Here is a 22,767-nt window from a genome sequence, read left to right on the forward strand (position 1 = left end):
CCCGGGCAGGGGCAGCCCGTGTCCCCGCGCGCCCTGCGCCGCCGCGGAGTCTCGGTGCGCGGGAACGGGAGCCTCCCTTCTATGCGTGGTGTTGATTTTAACGGCTTTTCTTTCTTTCTTTCTCCCCAGAAAAAAAAAAAAAAAAAATCAAACACCCTCTGAAATCATTAACCATGCGGACCTCAGGCACTGGAGGCCAAATAAAACGAAGCTGCCGGTCATTATTAAAATACATAGTTAAATGAATGGGCGACTCCCGCCACCCGCCGCTCCGCTGCCCGCAGGGGCGCGGGGGGCCGGGGCAGGGTGTCCTGCCCGTGGGGGCACCCGGGGGGCCGCGCCGCCCCCGGGGCCTCCGCTCCGCGGGCCTCGAGAGCAGCCGGAGCTACAGGCCGGGCTCGGGGCTGCCCGGGCGGGGAGGCCCTTCCCGCCGGGCCCGAGGCGGCGGTGACGGGCGGCAGGCGAGGCCGCCGCCGCCGCGGTTCCCCCCGCGGGGCTGGGCGCACGTCGCCAGTGTCGCCCATGCCCCGATCGATAAGTCCGCCTCAATGTCACAGCCGCCAGGGAATGGAAACACTCTGTATCATGGGGCGGCCTTGATAAAAAGTGTATTTTAAGGAGCTCGGATAAGGGAGCGGGAGCAGCGAGGGGGGAGCATTGCCCGGCACGTCGCCTGTAATAACCGCGGCGCTTATCAGCGCGGCCTAAACTCTCCAGCAGTTTCTAAAGTACATTAAGTTACATAAACACGGCTTGGAAAAAGAATACGCTGCATCCCGCGATAGCCACCAAAGTGACCCCTCGCACTGCGCTGTCCCCCGCAGCCGCCGCTCCGGGGCTGCTCGGGCCCGGGGGGCAGCGAAGGGGCCTCCCCCTCGCCCAAATTCCCCCTTGGAAAAACAGGGGGGTTGTGCAGAGCGAGCGGGAAGGACCGACCAGCACCCAGGTTTCCTCCGTGTTAGAAGCACTTAACGTGGAAATCTCTCTTAATTTGGCACAATTTTTATTTTAGGGTTTTTAATCCTCCCTTATTCTCTGCTTGGGAACAGGAGCAATGGTAACTTGGCCGCTTGGGGTGGGAAGAGTGGGTAACCAGCACCTTCCTAGCGCTGCCCACAGCAGTAACCTCCCCTCGTCGGGCTTTTCCCCCTCAAAAATACCGCAGCAGCTTTAGAAACGTCAGAGCAGCCTTAGCAGCTTTTAAAAACGCCAGAGTAGCCTTAAAAACGCCGGAGCAGCCTTAAAAACGCCGGAGTACCCTGCACCCTGCTGTGCCCTAGACGGGAGCATCCTGCAGGCTGCTCCCCCCCGTCACCGCTCGCTTCGCCCCTGAGCCCAGATGACGTCAGAAGTGTGTGTTTCGGGGCGGGAGTGACGTCACGAGACGGGAGCCGCCGAAGGCTGCGCGCGCTGAGCGGTGGCGGGAGCAGAAGGGAGGAAATGATCGGCGCGAAAGAGCTGGACCCGGTCCCGGCAGCGTTTTCCAGTCGGGGGCAATAAAATGAAACGTGTAGCATGGACACACTGGTCAGCGCAGAGGGGAAAAAAAAAAAACAAAAGAAAAGAAAAAAGAAAATAAAAAGATAAAAAGATAAAAAGATAAAAGATAAAAAGATAAAAGAAGGGAAAAAAAAAGAAAAAAGAAAAAAGAAAAAAGAGTGGGGGGAAGAAAAAGGAATTAAAAAAAAAAAAAAAAAAAAAAAAAGAGGGAAAAGAAAAGCCGCTGCACGGTTACCCACACATCGCCGCCTCCTTCCTCTGAGGGGTCTTTGGGCGACCTTGTCTGGGCCAAATGCGCCCGAAACCACCCGCCCCGAGCCACCTGAGCCGCCCCTCGCGCGTCCAGAGGCTCGGTGAGGGGCAGCCGGGAGGCCGGAACGAAACGCGGACGTTACAGATATTTGGACGCATTTTCGGTGGAGAATTTCTCCGGAATAGCCCCTAAGCAGGAAACAAGTGGTGTTTGCAAAGTGGCTACTTTGGCTACACGGACGCTCCCCGCTCCGCCCCGCACAACGCTCCCACCGGGCTTTTGTGGATATAATGCCGGGTGTAAAAAAAAAATAATAAAATTAAATTACAAATTTGGATCGGAAGAAACTCAGTGCGTTTCAAGACAACGAAAGCCTACTGTTAACCTACCGCCTGCAAAACTTTGTCTTCTATTAATATTACACCACTAACATATATATATATGTATATATACATATATATAATTTTTAAAAAGGAAAAGAAAACCATTTCGATCTGACGCAGTCACGGAAAGAAAGGATCGCTGTTATTTAGGCGGCACCGAGAGGCAAGACGCGCGGCCGCTAATGACACCGTCCCAACGCGACGCTCCGCTCGCCGCTCGTTGCGCGACCCCAGCCCAGCGCGGCCTCCCCCGAGCCGAGGCGGCGGCTCCCCCGGTTCCCCCTGGTCCCCCCGGGTCCCCCCGGGTCCCCCCGGGTCCCCCCGGCCCCGGCGCTTCGCGTCGCCTTCACCTTGCGCGGAGCCGCCGCGGGAAGGGGCGCTGCGACGGCGGCTCCGCGGAGGCTCCGCGCGGCTCCGCGGCCCGCCCGGGGGGAGCTCTGCGCCAGCGCAGCCCTCGCCGGCCGGGGCTGTTTCTGTACAAACTGATGATGACAGATACCCAGCTGATAACCCCTGGGGGAACGAAGTTATTTTAATTTCCAGTCACTTTCCTGCTAAGTACCATATCAGTTTGTACACAGCTGAGATAAGAGCACGGTGTGTGCGTGTGTGTGTGTTGGGGGGATGATGTGGAGGTGGGAAGAAAAGGAGAAGAATAAGAAAGAAACAGAGGGGAGAAAAATAATGTCTACCCGCCTGCTGCAAGGCTGGACTCAGCCTGGAACTTGCTTTGCCTTCACCTGATGATTGAGGCAACTCAAGGAGGAGTCACGTTCATAATTTTTATTATTATTAGTAGTACTACTATCCTCCAAATAGCTCTGATTTAACCAGAGAAAATAGGCTTTTTTTTTATTATTATTTTTGGGGGGGTGGAGGGTGCGTAATTCACCTGATTTTGAAAGGCGAGGAGAGCGGCGGCCGCGCTGCGAGGCCGACGGGTGCGTGCGGCGGGGCAGGCAGCGCGGGGACAGGCGAAACCCGTGCTCCAGAAGGGGAATATTCGCCCGCAAATGAATATTGCCCTGGAAGGAATATTGCCCGCGAAGCAACTACCCTCCTCGAGAGTGAGCAGGGACATTTTTCCCTGAGGGAAGGGGAATAAAACAAGAGGGAGCAGCGGCACCCCTGCCACTCACAGTCTCCCCCCGTTTCCCCCGAGCCGCCCCAGAGACTCCGCGCACTGTGTCCCCGCCGGGCCCGGCGCCCCGCGCTGTGTCCCCCCCGGGCCCGGCGCCCCGCGCTGTGTCCCCCCCGGGCCCGGCGCGCTCCCCGCGGCGCCGCAGCCCGCCGGGCCGGGCCGGGCCGGGCCGGGCACCCCCGCGGCGGCCCGTGTTTGCTCAGCGCTCGGCGAGCCCAATCAGGGCGGCCCGCTGCACTTTTCCGGCGCGGCGGCGAGAGGCGCCTCCTCCTCTCTCCTTTTTATACACGGGCCGCGGCGCGGCAGCCGCTGGTCTCGCCTGCGCCGCGCTGCCCTCGCCTCTGGATTAAAGCCCGCGGCGACCCAGCGCCACCGGCCCCATGTGGGCAGCTGGAAGGAGGTTTGGCCACCGATTCTTATTTTTTCCCCCGCGATTTCTCTCTCTCTCTCTTTTTTTTTTTTCCCCTTCTTTTTACCTCCGCTCTTCTGCTCCTGCCTTTCTACCCGCGTCGCTGCTGCGGGAGGAAAGGAGCCCCCGGGCCAAACGTGCCCTGCCCGCAGGGCTGCAGCCTTATCTGCCGCCGCCTTATCTGCCGCTTATCTGGCGGCAGCAGAGGCGGCTCTGGAGCCTCTCGGCGGGGGCTGGCGGCGTGTGCGGCGCCCGGCGCGCGCGCGGAGCTCCCGGGAGCCCCGACGTGGGCGCGGAGAGGCCGAGGCGGTCGCGGCTCCCGCCGCTGTCACTGCTCCGCATCCCCTTTCGCTTTCAGGCGCCTCTCCCCGCGCCCTGGCCCCGGGGCCGTGTGTGTGAACGTGTGTGAGTGTGAGTGGTTCCTCAGTGAGTGCGGGCCCCTCTCCCGCCGACCAACCCGGGATGCAGCCGCTTCTCCCGCCCGGCGTTTGGGGCAGCCCCCGGCCCCTGCGGCCGGCACAGCCCCCCACTGGCCGCCCCCCGGCTCCTGCCGGCCCCAGGCCCATCGCGCTCACGTCGGGGCCCGGCCCGCGCGCATCTCCCCGGCCAGCCAGCGCCTTTCCCTCCTCCTCCTCCTCCTTTCCGTGACCTTGGGCTGGAAACGAGCAAACAAGCGAGGCGATGCGCACAGAAGGCATAAGATCTCCCTTAGCTTTGAGCAGCCTTAAAGGGATTGCCTTACTAATTGCCTTCCCCTTGAGTCGAAAGGCTCATTCATTGTAATAATAATAGCATTCAGTAATAATAATAGCAATCATTCAGCAATAATAATAGCAATAATATTAACAGCAAGTATAGCAATAGCAGCAACGAAGGCTACTATGACTGAAAAGCCCCTCTCTGCGCTCGCCCCCTCTCCCCCTCCGCCCCCCGAGCGGCATTTCGGACCCCGCGGCCCAAGAGGAGGTTTCCCCGAGGAAGGAAGGGAAAAGCGCGGGCTGCGGCGGGAGCGCGGAGGCTCCGCGGGACGGGGAGGCCCCGCGGGACGGGGAGGCCCGGGGGGTCCCGGCCGTGTTGACCTGCGCTGCCCGATCCCATCCCGCCGGGGCGAGGGACAACAGCGGTCGGGCGACATGACTGATTAGGCGCTCGGAGGTGCCAGATAAGCCCTGATGAATCTCATTAAAGCACGGAGACTCTCTGTCCTGTTTGCTAACTTTGTTATTATTATTTTCCCCCACCCCCTCTCCCGACCCCTCCCTCCCTTCTCGGCCCCGCTCTTTTGTGCCCTCCCTCCCCGCCCTGCCCCGCGGATCCCTCTTCCACTCCTCCTCCTCCTCCTCGCCAGCGGCTAGAAGGGCACCTGGATGGCCGTGGCTGAAGGCGGCTGGTGCGTGGTGAAGCGCTGCGCTGCGGACGCCGGCGGCTCCTCCTGCCCCTTCTCGGCCGGGGCTCCAGGCCCGTCTCCTCCGTCGCCGGCCTCCTCGTCGTCGCAGGGCGAGCGCGGCCCGTCGAGGACCCCCGCGCCGGAGCCCGACGGCGCCCGCCGCCCCTCGCCCGCCGCCGAGGGCCGCTCGCTGCTCGGCCCCTACGTGCACCTGGGAGCCGCGCCCGGCCCCGGCGCGCCCGGCTGGGAGGACCTCGTGCTCTTGGCGGATTTGGACCAAGCCAACAAGCTCATCTGGTCCGGCCGCGGCGCCAAGGCGGGCGCCGAGCAGCCCGAGGACATGTACCAGACCTTGGCCATCTCGGCCGCGCAGGGCCCCGCGCCCTACGACGCCTCCGCGGGCGGCTTCATGCACTCGGCGCCCAGCTCGCCCGTGTACGTGCCCACGACGCGCGTGGGCTCCATGCTGCCCACGCTGCCCTACCTGCAGGGCGGCGGCGCGGCGCAGCCCGGCCACGCGGGCAGCGGCCACGCCGTGTGGTCGCAGCCGGCGGCCGAGAGCCCCTCGTACGGCGCCGCGGGCGGCTCGCACCCCTCGGGCCGCTTCCCCTACTCGGCCAGCCCGCCCGTGGCCAACGGCGCCTCGCGGGAGCCCGGCGCCTACAGCAACGGCCTGGCCGCCCGCGACCAGTACAGCCCGCTCGCCCGCCCGCTCAACGGATCCTACGCGGGCCACTACCCGTCCTACGTGGGCCCGCAGCTGGCGCCGGCCTGGCCCACGGCGCCCTTCGAGAACTCCATGCTGCACTGCCTGCAGGGCCGCGCGGCGCCCATCCCCGTGCGCGCGCCCGGCGCAGGTAGGAGCCGCGCGCGGCCCCGGGCGGGACGGGCGGCCCCGCGGGGGCGGCCGCCGGGCTGGCTGAGGGCGCCCCGGGATGGACGGGCTGGGGGGGCTGCCTGCCTTGGCGCTGCCTGCGGAGGGTGACTCAGGGCGCCTTCCCTCCAAAAAAGCGAAAAAAAAAAAAAAAAAAAACCCAAAAGCAACAAAAACAACCAAAAAAAAAAAAAAAAAGAAAGAAATAGGGGAAAAAAAAAGAAAGAAAAAGAAAAAAGAAAGAAAAAGGAAAAAAGGCAAAAATTTTAAAGGCGTCTTCATTATCAGCTTTGCGATCCATGTTAGGAAGCCGGCGTTTCCTAGACGAATCGCCCCACTTTAAAGCGCTCCCCGTTTCTCCTCCTCGGACGAGCATGGTGAGGAGAAGGCGAGAAGTTCGCCTTCCTCTGTGCTTAGGGAAAACGCAGGCAGCCCCTTCCCCGGTTTGGGATATTTCGCGTGCAAACCTGTTCCTCCCTTCGTTTAAGGAAAAATAGAGAAAGAAGCCTAGAAAAGCAAAGCCACCTCTTTCCTTCTCAAATGAATGAGAATTCCCGCTCAAAAGCTGATGATAAAATAGGGCACCAACTGATGGGATTTTACTTTCGCTTTATAATTGTCGCAGACTTTTATATTTTTTTTTTTTAGTTAAGAAATTTCTTCCGTGTGGTTGGACTGATCACAGTGGAGGTTGCACCGCAGCAAGTTAACAAAATGTAGGAAGGTTAGCGCAGCCTCCTCTGCTTCAGAAAATATGTGTAAATGTAAATACTTATGTATATTTGAAGAAACAGATGTGGAGGGATTATGTGCATATTTAGGCACATGCATTTAGATGTGGTTGTGTGTGTATATTTATATACACACACGCAAGCAAACACGCACATATATATTAATCAACATTTGCTTTAATCATCCGCTGCCCACCGGGAAGGTGTATTTTATACGTAGGGCAATTTCCCCCTTCACTAAAGCGCGGTGGAAAAATTGCCTGACCCCTTCCCACCTTCCTATTGGATCAGACCCGCGGTGCTGCCGTCCCCGCCGCTGCGGACACGGGCGCTCGCGGGCCGGGCGAGCGAAGCCAGCTCCGGCTTGGAGGTGGCGGCGAAGCTGGCGGCGGGAGAGGCGCGGGCGGCCGGGGAAGGAGCCCGGGCTGGGCCGGGCACGGGAGCCTCCGCGGCGCCGTTTCCAGCCGCGCCTTCGCGCCCGTCGGGGCGGCGTCGGGGCCGCTGTCACGGTCCGTGTCCGGTGTGAGAGGGGCCCGCCTGGCCGCGGGGCTGCTCCCGAGCACTTTCCCTTGGAGACAAGTGCCCTTTGATTGCGGGCTTTCCGGCGGGGGCTGCCCCTGGACGCGCTCGTAACGCGCCACAAGAATAATAATGACATTTATTGTGCCGGGTGTTTCCAATAATAAGCCCCGCGTACGCGGATGTCGCTAATCGCCCTGCGTGACCTCCTCGGCGCGTTTGGGCAGCTCTTCCTCCGCGTTTCCCCGGAGCCGGTGCGGGGAGAGCTGGAATCCAGGCGGGATTCCCGTGGCTCGGGGGCTGTGCGGGGTTTCGGCGGCTCGGAGCCCGCGCCCGCAATGGATTTCAGGGCAAAATACCGGGCATTTGGAACAGCTTCCCTAACTCTCAGAGCGCTAAATGTAATTATCGAAAATTAACGCCGCGTTTTGCCTTCCATTGAGTTAAATGTATTTCTCACCACGGCGGGAAATATATATTTAAAAGGCCCGAGAAATATTGTCGTGGTGGAATTTCTTTCTGCAGTATGAGGGTAATGCTTTTAAGCTAGTGGCTGAGCCAAATAACTGCTTAGCTTCCCGCGTCCTTGAAGCCCTAAGTATTTCACTGCTTACAATATTCCATGGCTCTGTTAGTGAGAAGATTAATAAATCTTACTGATATGTTAAGAGTTACAAGCTGACAATGTCATTTGAACTGTGCTCTCTGGACCCTGCCGTGCTCCGATTCCTGTTTTGCGTGTAATATTCTGCAAATGAAAGGGCAAGAGCCACGTACGCTGCTGGACACGGGCAAAAAGCGCCCTTTTCTCTAAGTTCTGTATGGGCAGTGCCATCAAATTTCTGCATCGAAAGTCTCTTGAAGTTTATAAGTTTTCTTTCACTTTACAGAGCCCAGAGCTAAGAAGTGAAATAAGCATATATAAAAGCATAACGTTGTGACAAATTAAGTCAGGTAGCAGAGGGGGATGAAGGGAGCAGAGAGCCATTCCCAAACTGGGATTCTGTGGCAAATTGGAATTCTGAGTTGCTGGGGAAATTAAAACACCCCCTTAAAATCATTGTCACGTAGCCTTGAACGATATAATGTAAAATATTCATTCATTATTTTGTTCCAAAATACGGAGAAGTTAGTCAGAATGAGAATATAAGGATTTGCAGGGGCGAAGGTGTTTGCTTTTATAGGTGGGTTCTCTTTATTCTCTACCTTACATACAGACTTTTTTTTTTTCTTTTTTCTTTTTTCTTTTTTTCTTTTTTTCCCTCGGTGCTCGGGAGTTATCAGAGCAGGGTGGTAGAATACTACATATTTTTCCATTTCCTCTACTTCCTAACAACGAGGTTGGAATTGAACAAATAAATGAACTGAAGTGGTCGTTCCCATTGCTGACTTAGCAAAGGCACATTCGCAAAACACGCTCCTTGAATTGCAGCTTCACTTGTGGCAAAGCATTTAAAATAAGAATCTCATAAAACAAAACCCTTTGCCCAGCCCTGTCCCGGAGAAATATTTGGAGGGAAAAAAAAATTAAACCACTAGTTTTGGCAGTGCTACAGTTCAGGCAGGCTTTGAAATCTGGACATTTCGGCAAAAAAACTGAGGATTTTGAGTAACACTCTCTGCTTCCCCAAAATATTAGGGTACAAACCCCCCCCTTCCCCTTGGAGGGCATCACCTCAGCTGTTTCGCTCCTCTTTGTTGCCCCTTTCTGGGAACGGCCATTGTCACCGGTTCCGCTTGGAAGAGAACTGGATCTGCCCCTGTGTAACTTTCGCCAGATTTTGGGTGGGCAAATTCCTGTGCCGGGGAGCAAGGGAGGCACCCAGGAAAGACATGGACTGGGGTGCTTTCCTGTCCGAGCTGGCGGAGCACTGGTGCAACTCTTATTTTCAGTGGTGTGAACCATTTTTCAACAGGATGTGATTAAAAAAAATGCACAAAAAAAAAAAAAAAAAAAAAGATGGAGGTGAATTTTAGATTTTTAATAATGATCAGTGTGCTACAAACAGCTTTGCAGGACGATATTTCCCTGGTTGCTGGTGCCTGTTGGTTGAAATGATGCCCTTTTCCTGGTGCTTGTCCGAGTCCCGTGCCGCTGGGGCTGCGTGGGGCTTGCATGCAGTTGCATGGGGGTTGCATGGGGCTGCATGGGGTGCAGTGGTGTGGGCCATTCCCAACCATGTCCCCTCTGCTCCCTGCCCACCCAGAGCTGCTGGAGGACCTGTCGGAGAGCCGGGAGTGCGTGAACTGCGGCTCCATCCAGACCCCGCTCTGGAGGAGGGACGGCACCGGCAACTACCTGTGCAACGCGTGCGGGCTCTACACCAAAATGAACGGCCTCAGCCGGCCCCTCATCAAGCCCCAGAAGAGAGTGGTGAGTGTGGGAACAGGGGCAGGCAGCCCCCCAGCCGGGGCCGCGTGTTGGGAATGTGGCGGGAGCGCTCGGACTGCAGCATCCTGGTGATCTCCCCGCTTCCCCGGATGCAAAACGAAATTCCCATAGGATCTGCCCTTGTCCCCAGGGTCTGCGTCTAGGCCGCGCGTTGGCCAACTCAGGCTCTGCCTTGCGGGTTAGCAGAGCTGCCGGGCCCTGGCGCTGGCTTTGGAGGGATTCAGGCTGCAAAGTTTGGAAGTTCCCCTTCCCCACCGCCTCCCCGCTGAAAAGAAAAAAAAAAATCCAAGGTTGGATATTGTTTGTTCAGAGCACCAGGAATTTCTCCAGACCTGCTTTGTTTGCTGAGAGCTCGATCCTTGGGAATGTAAGCAAGTTTTGTATATAATTCAAAGAAAACCAATTGTTTAAACAATGATAATAGCCTTTGTTTTGCTTTACCCCAAAGAAATGAGAGGCAATTTGTCTAAAAATATACGCCTAAAACGAGGGGTGGGGGGAAATAAATAGCACAAAGCAGAACCCCTGTTTATAATTCGTACTGGCTCTGAATAGGCAAGGAGAAAATTTAACAAGCGGGAACTGCACATTATGTTTAGCAAATCTGGGAGGAGGTCAGCAGAGAGAAAAAGAAAACGCTCCGCGGCAATGGCTGTTACTGAGCGCGTCACAATAAATCACGTCGCTATAATCCGAGCTGATGTTTGGACCCCTGTGTACGGAGCCAGGGTATCAAACCGATCAGCCTTTCAAGACCCTTTCAATCACGCCAGCTGCCTCGCTCCGGCCCCGTTTTGGTAGCGATAAAACACGTCCCGTCCTTCATTTCACAGCGCTTTGAGTTTCGCCCTGTGCCAGGGGTGCACGGAAAGCAGAAAAAGCCAAATCCTCGGAGCCGGCAGCGAGCGTCCGCGGAGCAGCCCCGCGTCCGTGCAGAGCCGGGCCTGAGAGCGGGGCAGCTTATTGAACTTTAACCAGAACTTAATTACATGCTGGTGCCTACCATTTTTTTTAAAAATTAAATTAAATTTTATTTATTTTACAGCTGGCCTTCCAGCTGATTTTTCATTACGCCGGGCGTTATCTAATTAGCAGCACAAACGCTGCAGCCAGGCCAGGTCTGCCGCTCGTGGGAAGCGTTGGAGCTCGGCAGCTTGCGGCACCGCGGGCTTAAACCAGCCGATACCCGGCTCTGGTGGCAACGCACTCTTCTCTTTCTTCTTCTTTCTTCTTCTTTCTTCTTTTCTTTTTTCTTTTCTTTTTTTTTTTTTCCCTTTCTTTTTAAATGGGGATAAGGAGGCTAAACACAGTCCAACACCAGCCTGGTTTCAGGCTGACATCTCGGCTAAATACATCTGAAATAGTTCTGGGTAACAACCCATACCGAGCCTTCTGGCCACAGCTATAAATCAAGTGTGGCTGAGTGTTCATACAGCTGGAAATATGTAGGTGAGAAGGGAAAATGTTTTGAAAATGCTAAACATGTTTGGATTTCCCTGAAATTCCTGATAAAATTCCTGCAGCGGGAAAGTCATTCTAGCTTTGAAACTTGTCAAAAAAAGAAAGAAAAAGAAAAAAAAATTGTTTAGATCCCAGAATAGACAAATGCTATAGAAATGAAATATATCAAGATTTATAACAGGTTGCATTTTTTTTTTTTTAACAAAATGAATCACTGGACAACATTGTAATTCTAAAGAAAGAAAAGGAAGCATGTGTTATCTTTTTTTCACCTGGTCCATATGAAGCTTGGACTGATTTGAGGAGCAGGGCTTTGACATGGTGTGCATGAGCATTTATTAATGAGACCAAACATTCTCTGCTAATGTAAATTGGATTTTTAAGGTTGAAAAAATATATCTATGCACTTCACCCTATATTATATTTGGCTATTCTTATCTCCGTGCCCCCAATAACGACTTACTGATCCAAAATTTAAAAATATATATTTTTTTGTCTAGTGTTCTTTTTGAGCTGCAGTGTGAAACAGCGATTTGCTGCTAAAGCAGCTTGGGCAAATAAGCTTCAAGAAATGTGGTTATTCTGCTGGAATATTCTTCATTCTTAAAACCTTTTTATAAGTTCCGCAAGTGGCAGCCGGTGCTGCGGTATCAAAGGTGACCGAGCATGTCTAACAGCCCGGCAGTAAATGATTCAAGAGGAAGGGCATAGTACCCCTAAGTCAGTAACTTCAGTTATAGGCGCTTTATAGTCCACGTTAAGCTTAATGCAATTCTCCACAACTGACTTCTCCGTGTAAACTTGTCCAGCTGCCAGGCACCCAGTGAGCGACCGATCTTATTTTTTTTTTATGTTTTTCTGACAATGCGATACTTTGAAAAATAATAGATTTATGGTGTCGCTGGAATTCTTTGCTGGAGATGGACGTAAAAGAGATCACTCGTTACAGGAACTTTTATAACCCATTCACCTTCATTTCACATGTTTATGAGGACTGCCTTCACTTATGATATACAGCTCGCAGCCATAAAGCCCGGGGTTATATGGCTATTTCTGATGCAAGGTTGCTTCACCTTGGCTCCAAACTCCACGGAAGAGCGCCATAAACGGCTTGTTTGCGACGTGGCCCCTGCTGTCGCACCCCGGCTTTCCCGACGGCCGGGAAAAAGCTCTGCTCTGTAAAACGCATTCCTGGGGCATGTTGGTTTTCGCGTGATGATAAAAACGCGAGGCGATTTAAAAAGAAAAGAAAAAAAAAGGGGGGGAAAAATCGTTTTACAAAGCGGACGCTGTGGCTCGGCACGGGGCCCAGAGCCTGGAGCCAATGCCCTGCTATGCTCCTATTTTCCCAACAGAGAGCGAATGGGGATCAAAGCAGTCGGATTTTCAGATGACCCAGGAGCATTGGTATCACCTCAGACCTGTGTCGCGTAAAGGGGAGAGGGATTTAAAAAGTCTGCAGAAGAAGCACGGAAATAATGTGCCTTTTTTTCCTCAGCGTGTCCCAAATGCAGTGAGGCTGTTTCATATCGGGGAAGGAGCTGATACCTGCTGCTCTCAGCAGTGTGCAGCCTCCTCACATGAGCTCTCCCAAACGCAATAAGTTTACATTTTGGGGATGTCTCTGAGAGACTCTCTCTATATAAAAAACCCTGCTCTCTGCCATGGTGTTGGACAGCCCTAGCTCTCCCACGTCGCTGTGGCGCGCGGCGGGGATGCGCCGGGCTGGGCGCCGCTCGCCCGCTCACGCTCTGTCCCTCTGCTTGTCCGCAGCCCTCGTCGCGGCGGCTCGGCTTGTCCTGCGCCAACTGCCACACGACCACCACGACGCTGTGGCGCAGGAACGCCGAGGGCGAGCCCGTCTGCAACGCCTGCGGCCTCTACATGAAGCTGCACGGGGTAAGTCAGGCCCGCGGCGCCCGGGGACGACGCGGCTGTGGCCGCCGGGGCGCTGCCGCCGCGCGGGATGCGGGGACCAGGGCTCTGGGAAATGAGAAGGAGGTTGAAAAATATATACATATATAGTGATAAAAGTGCCTGGAAATGCCCCCCTTGCCTGGGAAGGGTTAGAGCTTTTTAGCAAGCTACGGCTTCCACGGTCGGAGCTCTGCCGATCGGTCTGGAAAATGTGGCAGAGCTCTCTGTGCCACTGTCATTAAACAGGCTCTTCAACAGAGAAAGAAAAAAAAAAGACCAGACAACCCCAAACCTCTAACAGGACAGTTTTTCACAGCCCAGACAGATGTAGCTATTTAGCTATAAGGTTAAAAGTAATTCCAGCTTTTGGCAGGTAATAATACGGGAAGAAAACAACCCTGTCCTAAATATGACGGAATACACTTTGGGTGAGACTGGGGACTTCTTATGCCTCTGTGGATTGAGTTACATTCGAGCACAAGTGTTTGAAGAGCCAAGGCATTAGAAGTGATCGGTACTTGGGTCTAGTCCTTGAGGAAAAAGTAAATTATACCACCGGTTTAAACACTATATCCCTAGCGAGCATATACCTGGCTTGCATTCTCACGCTATCATTAAGTTGAAATATATTTTAAAGCAATGCTTGGTGTGTAACAGTTATAGCTGTAATGAGGCAGAACAAAAAGCAGATTTTTGAGCGCTGTTCTCTATAAATATAAATATACACCATAAAGCTGTATTAAGGGCAGAATTACTTACACAAACAAATGCTAAGCTGATCATGTCCTAGAGCTTCTGTCGTAAAATGCTTATGGGTATGGTCTGGTTTGCATAGCTGGCCCACACGAAGAGAAGAAGGGCTTTCTTCTTCTTTTTCTCCTATGCATTGGTGCTTTCCAGAAACAACCACTGAATATAATTCCTAACTTAGCAGAGTCAGAAATCAGGCACCAGATACGTGCAACCAACTTAATATCATATAACCTGTGCTGAAAGATGCCTTTTTTTTCTCCCATAAAAGCATTGTTAATGTGTGGCCTGACAGAGATACTTGAAAATCTATTTAGCCTGCATCAGGGAAAGAAAAAAAACACTCTCCCGCTTTCTTTATTCAGTTTAAATGTCCCTTGAAGCAACTCATTGCTTTGCCCAAATAAAATCTGACGTTTTCTTTGAAATTGCTGCCACGATGAAGGAAAAAAACACTCGTTCTATGCAGAGACTTAATGTGCATTTTCAACATCTCTGTTCGACCTTTGAGTATAGTTTTGTTTTTCATTGATTAGAGTAGATATGTAACCTTATGATTGCTGTGGAAATTTAATTTTTTTAGGTCCCTCGACCCCTTGCAATGAAAAAAGAAGGAATTCAGACCAGGAAGCGAAAACCTAAGAACATAAATAAGTCAAAGGCATGCTCTGGTAAATATAAGAAGATAAGGCAGTTGAGCTGCAATTATTTATTTATTTTTTTCCTGACTGGAAAATCTTTGTTTTTAATGCCAGTTCCTGATCTTTCAGGTAACAGTACTACTGCAGTTCCTATGACTCCAACATCCACGTCTTCTACTAACTCAGATGACTGTAGCAAAAATGCTTCCCCAAGCACACAGACTGCAGCCTCAGGGGTAAGTAGTAACCCGGTATCTGTATTTGTAAGCAAGCTGATCACTGTGCAGTGTTATCACAGCTTTTATCTTATCTAGCAGAACAATAATCTAAACAAACTTCAGTTTTGTTAGCTGATACTGGAACAAGATTTTCGGAGGATATTACATATAATTGTAAACAGAACGACAAGCTGAAGTACTTTACAAACCCCTTAATTAAGATCTATATAATTTTTATGATTAAGTTAACCGTGGCTTAACCCAAGACATTTTGTTTTGAAAAGTTTAGATTCTTCTCTTTCAAAAGTTTTCTTTCGGGGGCAAAGACAATATATCATGCCAAAGTGATCATTTAAAGAAGCTGTGGTGCACGTGCCCTGCTTTTTCAAATATGCTCTGACGAGAATCTGTAATTCAGTGCTCAGCTACTCTCACGTTTTCCAAAAATTGTTTTTTATATATATATAAATATAAATATATATATAACAAAAAGTCCACAATATACAATGTGTATTTTTTTAATATATATCTATATATACACTTTCTGAAAAGGTGATTTTATATATATATGTATTCACATATATCATCCTAAATGACCAGTGAAAATCAGGAAAACTTTATTCTGCTGACTCAAGAGCAGCAAAGTGGATTTTGTTCTGCTCTTTAGCCCTGATCCAGGGCAAACTAAACCAGGGAAGCCCATTGGTTGCAGACTCTCAGCATCTGGCTGGATCGAGCACCGGGCATCTCCTGCTTGAGTTTTGCTCACATATTCAAACCATCGCAAGCTTCATTTCTTCACTCAGTTAGTGTTTGTGATAACAAATACTACTGTTAAGGTTGTGTAGCTTAATACAGATTGATTTCTAACCTCTTGGCTATACATATCCATATCCACGCTCACTCCTTTGGCCTTCTGTATCCTTTAATCTGCCACATAATTTCTTTGAAAAGATTTCCTAATGTGGCTTTCTTTACTCCTTTATTAATAAAAAGAAGACATTGTTTATAATAACTATTTTTCAATATGTCTCAGCGTTCCCACATCCAAATTCCTTTCACTGGTTTAATTCCTGACCTAGGGAGTTTGATTGTACAAGGGGAGAGAAAACAAATGTGACTGTTGGTGGACAGACAGGGCCACCCACTTCCAGCATCACCGCGTTTTTGGTTCTGATGCTGCCAGACAGGAATATTATTAACAGGGCTTGTCTTTGACGTGAATAAAATAAACAGATCAAATCAAAAAAAAAGGAGAAACATTAACCAAAAAGTGAACTATTAGTGGGTTGCAGGCTCCCCCCAGCAAACAACAGTTCACTCTTTTAGCCTCCCATTTAGTAGTATTTGCAAAGCGTAAAAACACATGCAGATTCACCTTAAATTTGCTTTTGATTGCCTTAAGCTGATCTGGGGAGTGTAGTGGGATTTATACAAGGCAAGATCGGAACCATGTCTGCGGCAGGGCTGTCGGTGGCCTGGTGAAGTGTGAGGTGTTGCTCAAGGAAGGAGAGGCCGTGTGGAGGAGACGGTGTTTTCCTGACATTCCCACTGCTTTCCTGCCTGCTTCTGCCTCCCTTGCTCTCCCCCTTTTCCGTAGGGAAGCGTATCGGAGCTGGTATTAATAACCTTTAATTTGCAGTAATGCAGTTCCTAACGTGATGTAGCTGGCCGCAGTGAAGCACGGCTTAGGAACCGGAGGCAGCTCGGCGCAGGCCCGGGACATGGGCACGGGGCAGATGGGGGCTGCACACGGGAAGCAGCGGGGCCGGCGAGACGTGGGGCCGGCGCGGCTAATGTCCTGCGGGAAGACGGGCTGCGAAGGAAGTGAAATCATCGCTCCAGGCCCTGGTGCTGGGGGGGAGCCGAGCGCTCGTGAGGCCCATTGAAGCGGCCGGGAGAGGCGACTTCTCCCGAGAGGGATTTCAGCGTTTCAGAGTGACGGAGCCTTTAATCCGGTCACATGCTGGAACCCAGACACCACACTGGGCTTCTCTGTGCCTTGGTTTCTGAGTTGACGCGTCGATAGCCCCGAGGTCTGTGTCTATTCTTAGAACAGGCGATGGGTGCCTCTGCGCGGCGGGAAGAGGCTTCTCCCGACCGCATGGAGGGGCTGGGCGAGTTGCTGCTCTCCAGGCGCTGGTGGCTCCAGCAGGGAGGGCGCCGGCGACATTCCCCAAACGCCGGCACCTGCTCCAAGCATGTTCCAGGATATTCCCTGTGCGCCGCACAGCTCGCCGGGCAGCCTGTTTCTGTTGGGTTTGGTTCTTCTTTGTCCCGTCCTCGTTCTGCTAGGATGGGGAAGAAACGCCAAGTTGACATTAGGCAGAAAGAAAAAATATGATGACGTTTTAGAAACTGTTGTCTGAAATTTGCAGCAATGTTGTTGCTAAATGAATCAGAGAAAATGTATTTCTGCACTGGTACAAAAGTAATTTATTAGGCCTTCTATGGGAGGCTGCCAAAAGAGTCCCTAGTTATGTAGAAATCTAATGGAAATGAAATTCAGCAGAATTCATTTGTGTCAGTAATACTCACTTTTCACCCTACCTTTTTTATCTCTCTTAAAAGTAAAATAAAGAGAGGAGGGCAGAGAGAGAAAGGCAGCAATTAGTCAGTGAAATGTCTCTGAGGCTGTCCATTTTATAAAGGGAATTTTACATGATGCCAATTTTGAGACAAATTAGCAAGAACCTCAAATGTTGATTTTATGTTCGAGCTGAAGTTTAAACATTTGAAAGACATGATTAATGAATTGCTATGGGTGCAAAGTTGATTTCAAAGATCTCAAAATGTAGAAGTGTTTGGATCGGCGATATTTTGTTGTCCCATTGTAAAGGGGCTATTTGCCAAATTCACATCTGGATTCAGGACTTGGGCTCTTTCTGTTTTCCTAAGCAGTTTAAGTACTGGGTGTCCTGTGTTACTAATATGGAAAAGGTTCAGCTCTGTGATAAATGAAGTTGCTTAACATCCCCATTAAAAGAACATTTGGAGGTTTCGGGCAGCTTCCATCTGTATCTATACCTGCTTTGCCTTTGATGCTGCTGAAAATGTACAGGAGAAAAGCTGGCCAGCATAATTTGCTAAACGAAGGATGCAGTCTTGGTGTATACCCATGCATTTCCACGCAGGGGCTCCAATTGCTGTGATTACCACAAGTGCTTTATTCCCTTATTAGGCTAAAAGGCAGTATGAAAACTGATAAAAAATCTGCTTTCTATGGCATAACATGGATGCTCCATGAGCGGAGCTGATGTCAGGAAGGGCACAGCAGCATCAGAGAAATTCTTCCTTCTGAAGACTATGCTGTCTTCAGAAGCTTCAGATTGCTCCCTGTTTGGAGCTTTCTCAGAAGTACCATAACCTATAATAACTTAGGACAGTTATCTTCCTGGCAAAAGTAGTATTTACTTTGTTTGAACATTTACCTCTGGAAGTGGTTCAGGACTGGATCTTCAGTGGTGTGGTATGGAAAGTGGGAGAACTGACTGAAATGATCTGAGCAGGTGGGGAGCTGGGAGAACAAAATATAGTCCTATCTGTCCCCAAATTTACTGACAATCTGGGTTGCATTCATTGAATATGTGAATTCATATACATTTTTTTTTCTGAACTAGATTCATGAGATTGTTAAAGGCTTTGCCATTTGTTCCCTTTTAGGCTGTGGATTTGTAGGATATTCGTGCAGGATACAGGGTTACCAACCTCAGTGCAGTATCTGCAGAGTGTGGATAAACTCATACACTCGACCTCTTTAAGGGGAAAAAAAAAAAAAGAAAAAGATTCCTAACTGCCAGGATCTTGGAAAGCTGAATGGCCGAGGGTTCTTCAGCTAGGGAAGAATAATTTAGTAGTTCTTGGGGCACAGCTTCCGTGAGAAAGACTCCCCAAATGCAGTTGTTAGGACTTTCACCTGGAAAATGGGAACACGGTGCCTCAGTCCTGGTATGAATAAATATTTATTTAAACCAGGTGGAATAAGATCAACAGGAGGCATGAGGAACATGGCAACCTAAAATACCAAATAGACTGGTAGTCAAGGCATTATGCCTGCAGATGTGATATGCCAGTTTAAAACACTCTCTGGCAGAGAATGGAAATGAATCCTATTCTCCTACCTTTGCCCCGTTAGTCTCAAATCCTGGAGCCAAACAAGATGTTGCATTTTTCTCCCTGTTCAGCTTCATAAACTTAGTCATTCGTTTTCTTTGCTTCTTATACATGAATTTAAAAGGAAGCAGTTAATTTTGTGTCAGACAGAACAAAGTAATTACTTTTTTTTTGTTCCAACAAGGAAAAATGAAAAAAAAAAGGTACGTTTTGTTCCACCCAAAACATATATGCATATGGACACATACATTCTGTTTTGCTTTGTTTTATTGCCAAAGCAATAAAGTCAATTACTCACACAGCCCTTGACAGCAGTTGGGTCATCAGCTTTCCCAAGCCATGCTGGAAGTTGCCTCCCTTAGGAAATTAATGAAGTATTATCCACAGATTTATGTTCCTATAATACAAAGGAGAGATTAGAAGATATGTAAACTTACACATCTGCTAGATAAACAAAAGGATCAATTGGACTAGTGAGAAATTACAACTTTACGTAGACAGATGGTCACTAAATCAAGAAAAAAGCTTTGGTTTTGCAGTATTGAGAATTGTTCTTAAGAAAAGTGTCATTGACAATATTTGGAGACAGTGCTCTTAGCGGGGACGGCAGTTACTGAAGGGAGGCAGAGGCAGTAAAATTAAGAACCTCACTAAAGCTTGCCAAAATATGTTATTTGTGAGAGCTTTTTTTTTTTACAAGTATGCTTCAACTGACTACAGTTACCGTTTAAGTGTAGCAAAACTGACTATGCAAACAGAAAAGGGAGAAAGCAGCTTATCAGCTGAGACTTAGAGTTCGCTATAGACCTAGTGTAATGTCCAAAATTCATAGAGCATTTTGAACCTTCAAAGCAGATGGAGCAAAGGTCCATCTGATAGAGCAAAGGTCTGCATCAAGGCTCTCAGCCACCTCCTCCAGCTGTTAGCACGGCTTCTTTTCTGGAGCCCTTGCATCTGGCTTGCCAAGGCGTGGGGTGAGGCAGGGGGCTGGCGTCTCTCCCCTCTCGCCAGGCTCCGTGTCAGGAGGCCGCTGGAGGAAGGAGTGGGTGGAAGGAAGCGGGAGTCTCTCAGCTGGAGATGCTGTTGCTCTTCTCCCGGCACTGGCTGGCACAGGCTGAGCCGCCCATTTCAGACCTCATGGCAATCTCTAGTGGGTGCTCTGTTGGTTCAGGGGGGCTGACATCGGGATTAGGTGGGACTCACGTGTCCAAATCCCTCTGTGGCCTTAGCTGAGATGGCTTTGGGAGCATGGTGGGCAGGTCCCCTGCAGAAACAGCACCTCTGAACCCAACAGCCCTCGAAGCTCCATGACCTGCTCTTGTTGGTTTCTGAGAAGAAGGTCGGACCCTTAAACCATCTTGGCACATCTAATCTCAAACTTCCTTAATTTGTTGTGAGAAGACAAGTTCTTCCTAACGGACTTAAATTGCTCTCTCCTCAGGAAGTTGAGGTCCTGTCAATTATGTATCTTACTACCAGATTTTGGCAATAAAAAATAAATCCATTGCCTTTTTATTGATGGGGCCAGTTGATGGGGCCAGAATAGCTCACTGACTTCGGCAGCCCTGTTCAGCCTGCTTAGTGCCTGCTGAGGGGAACATCCCCTCGCGAGCAGCCCTAACTCCTGCTGTGTCCTCCCCTCCGCAAGCGGAGCCCTGGCCACAGCCACGCGCGAGCAGGTGCCTGACTCAGCCGTGTCCTTTGCTCCAGCGCGAGTTTGTTTTCCATGCCTCACTCGGGAGCTGCCCGCGCTGCCTGGTGTGGCGGGGACATTACCGGGGTGGGGTTTCCAGGCCCGGCGCTCCTGCCCGGGCCCTGCCCAGTGGCGCTGGGCTTGGGCCGAACAGGACGTGCCTCCGGGCCTCCCTTCTGGGCCTCCGGAGAGGCCGCCGCGCGAGCGGCCCGTCGCGGCGCCCCACCTTGGCGGGACTGACTCAGGAAAAGGGCGAATTACATTTTCCAAGGCGGGAAAAAAAAAACAGGGAGCGATAAGATAGTTGCCTCCCGGAACGACGAGGGGCAAATATGGGCAAACGGGAACCTTTCAAAGCAGCTCCTAGTATTTTTAGCGCAGGCTGAGCAAATACTGCTCTGCTGTAATGTAAGCCCTTTTTTCCACTGTGGGGAGGCTCAGCCTGTTAAAAGTCACAACTTTTGTGTTAGCTGGAGTCCATTTTATGCAGTAGAAATGAAAAAGCGTCCCTGAAGATCTAGATGGATGAAAGACTGAAAATGGACCCAAAGGTTAGCAAGAAATGGATACTCTGGGCATTGTCACAGAAAACGAGGAGATACAGATTTTTCCTTAGTGAACAATAGTTGCTCATCAGATAGAGGGAGAAGACATGAAACCTCCTTCTCGGGAACGCAGCAGCTGTGTCTGCCTTTTGGGGAGGCTGTTTTTTCTTCAATACCCGCGTTTTCGGGTGGCATGGAACAGGCTCCCGGTGCCTGATGAGGTACGAGAGTAGGAGGGAACGTATGTTTTAGAAAAAGATAGAGGCAGTGCTGGACTCCAGGTTATTTCAGGCAAAAAGGGTAACTTGCAATGAGTATCTGTATTTACTGAAAAAAAACGTTTTACCTGGGTGAAACAGGACAAAGAAGCAGCACTACTTGGAATTGTCTTTGAATAAGTGAAACCTTGATTTTCGTGTGTAAGAACAGCTCGCTTGGCATGGCTCCAGGAGAGCCAAGAGCTCTACTCTTGTAAAATGATTAAATATGTATACTTTTCACTTAAACAGCAGGCAGGAAACTTCTGCAGTCGTGGTTTAAGGATAGGCCTTTTTTAAAAAAAAAAAAAAAAAAAGGAATCTTGTCCAAAGACTATCTATTAACAAGTAAATTAAGGTTTTAAAGCTGACATATCCAAGAGTTAATTTTACATGAAGTCAGCTCTTAAACATTTCCTTTATCAGGTGAAAACGTTGCCCCCTTCTCTGTCTGGCACAGCAATTTTTTTTCCTCTTTAGAGGATCTGCTCAGCCTCATGGAAAAAATGATCGTGCCTTTGTCTCCGCCACTCTCCGTTAAAATAGATGGAGCGGCTGCATTTCCGAATGCCGCCTTCACGCCTGCCAAGGCCGTGCCTTGCGTGGGGATGTGGCAGAGTGAGGGACGGGGATGCCCTTGGTCCAGCTCGGCTCCTGCGCTTGGGCTGAGAGGGGAAGCTCTTCGGAGCATCGAGGTGGCGGTGCCTGGTGCTTTGCGAGGTGGTGCCCCCGTGTTGGGTTTCACCCTACAGAGCCCCATCTTGAGGAGGTGTCACCAGAGCCGGGTCACGTCCGTCAGGGGGCAGTGGGACACACACCTGTGAGCTCCCTTGTCGCCGGCCGCTCTTGCTTCCAGATTTTTGTGCAAATTTCCCTTTTCCGTTACGGTTAAGATAAGTCGTGCAATGTTTTCCAGGCACTGCTATCCCAACCAGTAGGTCAGGCTGACAGATTGAGCTGAATCTCTCTTCTTTCTCGCCCCTCTCCAGGCAAGCTCTTCAGTGATGTCGGGCCCGGGAGAGAGCACCAGCCCCGAAAGCAGCAACCTCAAGTATTCGGGTCAGGACGGGCTGTACACAGGAGTCAGCCTGACCTCCACGGCCGAAGTCACGGCGTCCGTGAGACAGGATCCCTGGTGCGCCCTGGCCTTGGCATGACGCGGCGTGGACCAAGCTGGCCACAAGCGTGGCGGCCCCGGGGACACGCGGAGGCTCCGGCACGGCCCCAGGTGGTGACGGGCGTGCCGGCAAAGACCATTCCCTTCACACCGTTCCCAGGCCTCGGCGGCAGAGGGGTTTCTCCAGCCTCCCTCCCCCACAAAAAAGGAGGCTCTGCCGAAGCACCTGGTTCCTCATCTATGCAAGAAAAAATACATAGGGAAAGAAAGTGCCCGCCAGGGGGAAGCTAATGCAGCCATACACACTCAAAAAAACAAAAAGAAAAAAAAAAGAAAAAAAAAGGAAAAATAAAGAAAAAAAGAAGAGAGGGACCTTGGCCTATCGATAGGTCCCAGAAATACGTGCTCAGCCCACCCAGCAGTGCTGCCTTTCTGACTGCACGTTTGATTTCACTGTCACCGCCTT

At 51.0% G+C, this 22,767-nt stretch overlaps 1 protein-coding gene across 2 annotated transcripts; it reads left to right on the forward strand.

The window, feature by feature from the left end:
- Positions 1-5,053: 5,053 nt before the first annotated feature.
- Positions 5,054-22,540, forward strand: GATA6 (GATA binding protein 6). 2 transcript variants are annotated; one of them, XM_026035494.1, is made up of 6 exons: positions 5,054-5,930; positions 9,405-9,571; positions 12,824-12,949; positions 14,301-14,388; positions 14,488-14,594; positions 22,174-22,540. In XM_026035494.1, the coding sequence occupies exons 1-6, from the start codon at positions 5,054-5,056 to the stop codon at positions 22,339-22,341; spliced, it is 1,533 nt and encodes a 510-aa protein (XP_025891279.1). In that variant the 3' UTR covers positions 22,342-22,540. The 2 variants fall into 2 exon arrangements, with proteins under 2 accessions (XP_025891279.1, XP_025891280.1); XM_026035495.1 differs by having other exon boundaries at positions 5,365-5,930; positions 14,473-14,594.
- Positions 22,541-22,767: the final 227 nt, after the last annotated feature.

This window comes from Nothoprocta perdicaria, unplaced genomic scaffold, assembly GCF_003342845.1.
Source record: "Nothoprocta perdicaria isolate Ctin4 unplaced genomic scaffold, notPer1 scaffold_16, whole genome shotgun sequence".
Classification (NCBI taxonomy): Eukaryota; Metazoa; Chordata; class Aves; order Tinamiformes; family Tinamidae; genus Nothoprocta; species Nothoprocta perdicaria.

Bases quoted from the DNA above. Each gene is read 5' to 3' on its own strand.
- GATA6 (XM_026035494.1), top strand. From the start codon at position 5,054: ATGGCCGTGGCTGAAGGCGGCTGGTGCGTGGTGAAGCGCTGCGCTGCG. The intron at 14,389-14,487 runs GTAAATATAAGA...CTGATCTTTCAG, and splicing joins TAAGTCAAAGGCATGCTCTG to GTAACAGTACTACTGCAGTT. The intron at 14,595-22,173 runs GTAAGTAGTAAC...GCCCCTCTCCAG, and splicing joins CACAGACTGCAGCCTCAGGG to GCAAGCTCTTCAGTGATGTC.